The sequence below is a fragment of the Numenius arquata genome, chromosome 1 (assembly GCF_964106895.1).
Source record: "Numenius arquata chromosome 1, bNumArq3.hap1.1, whole genome shotgun sequence".
Taxonomy (NCBI): domain Eukaryota; kingdom Metazoa; phylum Chordata; class Aves; order Charadriiformes; family Scolopacidae; genus Numenius; species Numenius arquata.
The window spans coordinates 51,230,429-51,236,485 of record NC_133576.1 but is presented as its reverse complement, the minus strand read 5'-3'; the positions used below and the strand labels follow the sequence as shown (position 1 = coordinate 51,236,485).

The window sequence follows — 6,057 nt, the reverse complement described above, 5'->3', positions numbered from 1 at the left end:
GGTACAGCAGAAGTAACGCTGCAATGCACAGAATAATTCTGTTTTGACCTAAAATTCTGTTCCTTTACAAATTAGTCATTCTTTGCTATATATTTCTAAACTGTAAATGTCTTCTAAGACAGCAATGGTTTTGCCCCGCACAACACAGCTCGGGAGCCGGATCTCAGTCCCTGTTAGCTGCCGGGGCTCCGCTGACCAGAGGCCAGTCCTGCCGATTTGCACTGGTGGATGTCAATACATTGATTTAAGGTGCCTGCTGTGTCCACGCTGTGTGTAATTAATGCAGCCAGAGAAATTCCTGCCCCTTCTGAGTACCATCCATAGCCATCATATCAGGCTGTCAGAGATGGGTTACCTCTGTGAACACAGAGGTGCCAAGTGGACACACACCAGCTGCCATAAGCATACAGGCTGCATTTAACTAGGTGCATGGCAAGTCACTAACTTCATCAATTAGCAAAAGTGCAGTAGGCCTTTCATATCTCAATATTAGTTTAAAATCTGTAGTAAGTCATGAATAATGTGGCAATCTCCCTAAATCGGTAATCGTCCCTCCTGAATCTGGGAGAGCAAGTAATGCCTCCCCTGTCCACACCAGTAACAGATATTTTACAGCAATTCTGATAAACATGGTAACAAAACCTGCATTCCCTTTACCCCCCTTCATTTATATCCCCAAGCCATTTATACTGGCAGCTGGTTACATCCTCAAGAGGTCCTATCTCCGAGAGAAGTCCAGGGCAGAAAGAAGCCCAGGGAAAGGATAGTCCTAAATAACTTCCCATTGCTTCAGCCCTCAGAAGAACAGTATAAGGGGAATGAGCTGAACCTCGGGGTGCTCCATTGAACCTACCCATGCTGGGAGGTCCCAGCCAGCTCCTGCCCTGCAGCAACTTTCCCAAGGTGAAACCCCAGCAATACGCCTGGCTGGACTCAGCTCTGCAGAACTTCATTTATTTCAGGTTCAGGTCCTTATTTTTTTACCTTCATCTGGACCCAGCGATCAGAGAATGAAATACTCAATTTCACGTTCAGCACAAAAAGCCCAGCCTGCACTTTATATCCCTTTTTCTTCCCCTCACTGCTTCTTGGTATGGACAAGAAATCAGAGCCAGCAAAGGGGTTAAACCCAAGTGCAGGAGCTACAGGTTGCAACAAACCTGAAACCTCCTTTTCCTGCTCTTTCCTCCCCCTGCCAAGGATTTTTCTCATCACACTGCACACCCTGCCTTTCTGGAAGCACATGGGTAGGTAGTGTTCATCTGCCACGATGATGAGTCCATCTTGGACTCTTGGTGGCACAATCACACTACATATAAACAATAAAACTCCTAGCTGCTGTAACCATGTTATCAGCAGTGAGTCGTATGTTCTTTAAAAAACCTATGGAAGCTGCTAGAGTATGCTGAAGGTGGTTATAAACTATCATTCTGAGATCTGTTTCTTGACAGTTGGTCAAAATAACAACCAAGCAGTTACTGAAATATTCATTACAAATTTCTTTGCGTTCTTAAGTGCTCTTAGTCATATTAAGATAGCTATATTAGGAAGTATTGTGAGGGCAGAATTCAAACTCTCTTCTCCAACACACATTCCCCAGCCACTGGGACTCTATCAGCATTTTGGTAAGGTCATGTCAAGAAACGATGAGCCCCTAGCTAAAAATTAGTTATTTAACAGAGCTACTAAAAAACTGGGATCTCTCTCTTTAAACGTTTGACCCTGAGGCAGAAGAGGAGGGGAGGGAAGGAGAAGGAGAGAGAAGATGATAATCGCTTTAGATAACAACCTGACTCATGGTAATAGCAGCCGAATTGTTACCCAAGTGCTTTTAGCAGGAAACAGCCACACCTAGAGAGGCACCTGTGCTGAGGAAGATTAGTTTTAAATGGAGGAAGGGCAGAGATTCAAATGTACAGTGAAAAGTAAGAAGTAGTTGTTTGTTTATACAGAAACTGCATTAAACCCAACAGCTACTTTGTGCTGCTTCAGATAATGAGATGTGGCTGGTATGTAATTCATGTGAGAAGCAGGTATGCTAGAGGGCTCAAAATGAAATGGGGATTTAAATTAAGGCAGGGAAAAGAAAATACCCATATGTTGGGAAGAAGTGGTCGATGTTATCTTTCTGGAATAAATCAGCTTCCGCAATGATTATGGCCTTTCCATGAATAAAATTCATAAATGTCAGTCTGACAATCCAAAATAAAACCTTTACTTGAAAGTAGGTATGATTATATTATGTGACTCGCTTGGAAGAAAGCTGCAGAAGAATGGAATGATTTGTACTTGATTGATTAATCAAATGTAGGTATCAAACATGCCCTCTATGTGCATGAGCTGCGCTTTTGTACATCTAAGACTTGTCTTCCCCGCTGCCCTGCAGTGCCTTGCTGTGACAGCACCGTCCTCTGAGTGCCGAGCCCCCCCCGTTCTCGCTGCAGCCCCCTGGCACAGCAGCTGTGGCGTGAGCCCAGCAGCCGAGAGGAGGTTTTCAGGTGGGTTTGGGCAGAGTTCTCAACCTCTCTTCTCCGCCAGCCCCAGCTGTTTCCTGCGTGGGTTCCGTGTGGGGAGTGGGTCTGGGTCACAGCCATGCTGGCTGGGGGGAAAATCAAGATCTGGATTTCTGCCTAACAGAGGAAAAAATGCTGTTTCGTTTGCGCAGGATGCGGTCTGTGGCGTGGGTAGAGTTGAGTGTAAGGATCAATTATGTTCTCTGATAAAGGTGCCAGATCTTTCAGGAAGGGTATTGATTTATGCATTCCACTCTGCAAGTTGCTTTCTGCTACATCTTTTGCTACTGAAATTCACTGAAGTGAATGTGAATAGGAGGGAACAAAACTCCCATGTTTTGAAAAGCCTGAGCCTGTGTCTGTAGCACATAAAAGCTACTGTATTTGCTCGCTTTTGCTGTCCTCTGCAAGTCACTTTCATAGATTTTACTGTATCCTTTTATTCTGGGAGATCTCAAATCTCAAATCTCAAATCTCTTTCAAGAGATTTGAGAGATCAACTGGTAACGGATTTTGCATGCAGAACACACGTGTGTGCCTATGCACTACCATTAATGTTATTTTCTCTTAAAAAATATTATTTTCTCTTAAAAACAGCATCTTTTTTCTATTTGTAAACTGTATTTGATCACAGTCTATAAATATTATATGCCAGATATTAACTATCTTGAATTGCTGAATAATAGTATTTGGGTAGGCTGCTATGGCAACAGATATACAGTCTCCGGACCCACAGAGTTCTTATGCGAGAACACATCAAAGGTTCTTATGGCAACTGTTTTTTGGATACCCCTTCATTGCACAAGCAGGAAAATATACTAAGCTACCCCAGTAATCTCTGGAAAGACAGCAGCAATAGAATAAACTGACATGTTTCCTATTTTATGTTTGGTTTTGAAATATATATAAAGGCAAGCCTTGTATACAAAAAAAAAAAAAAAAAAGAAAAGCAAATAAAAAGGACACAAAAGCCAAAATGACACTGTGGGATCAATAACATGAAAATATTTTATGAATATTTATTATAAATTAGTATTTGTATTATACTGATGCTTAGAAACTCAACCAATGATGGATTGGCTTGACAACATGTTAAACACTATACAGACTCAAAGTAGGTAACCGTCCTCGGCACAAGGCAGATCTTTTTTTTTTTCTTGTTAAGACTTAGTGAAATTTTACAAAAAAGGACCTTCCTGTTATAAATAGACCGGGTTCAAATGACCTTGACCTATGATACACAGCAACGATCCTAATAAAAAAGAAGTGGCTAGCCATGCTGCTGAGCGGTCTGCTTCAGCTTTCCTTCTTATTCCCTTTATTATTACTGCTGTCGCTACGTGACTGCTCCACAACTGCAGGTCTGTAAGTAGCTGGCAAAGGTGGTGTCTATCTGTCATCACAGGTCACCAGGGTCCACTGGAACAGTTCAGTTTAGTGCAAAACACACAGGTCTACACGCGCGCTCCTGCTGAGGAAGTCTGTTTGGAAACAGTTTTTGTTTCACAAAAAGGGATGGCATCTTTTGAACAGGAAGACAGCAATGAAATCATTAAGGTTAGTATAGAAGAAACTGTAAATGTCTATCACTTGGTATGTTTAAAACAAATCATAAAAATTTCTGTGAGGGATATCATAAGGAAAGCCGCTTGGGGTAGGGAGATGAACTAGATGGCATCCTAAAGTCTGTATTTCTGTGGCTCTGCCGTTGCTGTGCTTGTGCTTGCATGGGTGTAAGGCCTCACTTCACACAGACCCAGAGGCAGGATGGCAGACTCCAGACAGAGGAAAGTTGAAATGATGTGTCAAGCACATGGGGAAGAAAGCGAACACCTGAGTACCTGGAAGAGTTTCACATGCTCTTAGTCCTTTTTCTACAAAACTTTTAATATCTGAGGATCACTGAAATAAGCCTTTAGGGAAAAACTTATTTAAAAAAAAAAAAAACAACACAATAAATCATCTGGTCCACAACAGGGGCTGCAGAGTACGGATATTTTTACTTACCTAATAGGTATCGGAACATTTAATTTAAGTGGTAGATAGTAAATGCATTTTTATAAAGCAGAAAAATGTTTTAAGAAACTAAAAATTGACTTTGCAGAACACAAAAGCTTTCTAATGGCAGACATTCAAATACTATGCATTAGTGTGGCTATATGGGGAAATATGCAGACTAGGTGTGCTCATTTCTGAAGATATTTTTTCACTGGCTATTTGTAAGAAGCGGCTAATGACAATGTCTTTGGCCTTGGTGGTCTCCATATTCCTCTCCCGGGATATCTGCGTGCTGATTTGATCTACGTTAGTCATGATAAGCTCCGAGGCCAGGATCTGAGTGGGGGATGCCCTGTTTGCTGTGCTGTCCATGATGTACTGCTTATAGAGTTCTAGAAGCTTCTGCTCGAGGTAGTCGTTCAGGGCTGAGTCAGAGAGGGGCTGCTGGTGGGGCACTAAGCTTGCCAGCCGCCAGCACGAGGAATAGCCTTGGACTGGCTTGCGGATGGTGTCACTGGAGGGGGGGACCCTCATGGACTCCATGGGGGGAGGAATCTCTGAGGACTCCAAGAAGGGGCCTATGCCACTGTCACAGGCAAAATCTGTCGTGACTGAGCTAATTGGCACCACGTAGTCCCCGGCTATATGCAAATCATTGTAGTTCTTGCAAATGCTTTTGCAGGAAGACGGAACCAGGTAGGTGTCTTTCTTTGCCAGCCTCTCACAGACATGTACAGCTGGAGACAGCTGCCCTGTGGACACGGGCTGCTGTGTAGGCTGTAGGAGATTATCCTTCTGCCTTCTGCTGTGCTTGCTGCCTCTAGAGCAGACTGAGGAAATGCACTTGCCAGCAGATCTGCATCTCTGAAGGAGGCTTTTTCCTTGTGCTTCGTCTGTGGAAGAATAATTCATGGACCTCATTTCATACACCACTTCCTCGGCCGAACTCTTGCTGTAGAGCTCAGGGTTCAGGTCTTCACAAAGATAGGTGATTCTGTATAGGTAACCTTCTGACAGCATCCTTCATCAAAGGAAAGGAACCACCAGAGGACACAAAAACAACAAGAAGAAACCATTAGTTCATTACATACTCATTGAGTGGTGATTACACTCACAAGTCTGTTACTAGCTGCAGAGAGATGTTTCCAATTTGGACACGAACAAGAGTGTCTCTCTCTCTTTCTAGAGGATTTGAGTCAGTGAGCTAAGTGATCAGCTAGTTTCCTTGTTGTGCTCTTAACTCAGTCACATAAAAGCATATTCTGTATAACACAACGCATGGTATGTCCCATACATTCAATGACAAGTGAGTTGGGAAGAGAGGAGCAAGAAGTGGTTTGTTATGGTAACAGGTGCTGCAATACCTTACACTTAAATAGGTATATTTTTGCCCTTGACGTCAGTAAGAAGCCAAGGGGGTTCCCCCTTTTTCTCATATGCTTTGAAGCAACTTTTGTTGTGTGTAGTTTGCCAACTGCCTCTGAACTATGTTGATTTGAGATTCATATTGAGAGTATCACCCCTTCTGTTCCAGGTTTATCAATGA

The 6,057-nt window shown here is 42.9% G+C and overlaps 1 protein-coding gene across 1 annotated transcript; it reads right to left on the bottom strand.

The window, feature by feature from the left end:
- Positions 1–4,652: 4,652 nt before the first annotated feature.
- TASL (TLR adaptor interacting with endolysosomal SLC15A4) lies at positions 4,653–5,531 on the bottom strand. Its single transcript, XM_074158509.1, has one exon. It carries the CDS (start codon positions 5,529–5,531, stop codon positions 4,653–4,655), a length of 879 nt encoding a protein of 292 aa, XP_074014610.1.
- Between the last annotated feature and the right edge of the window lie 526 nt (positions 5,532–6,057).

Coding starts and splice junctions, on each gene's coding strand:
- TASL (XM_074158509.1), bottom strand. CDS start 5,531: ATGCTGTCAGAAGGTTACCTATACAGAATCACCTATCTTTGTGAAGAC.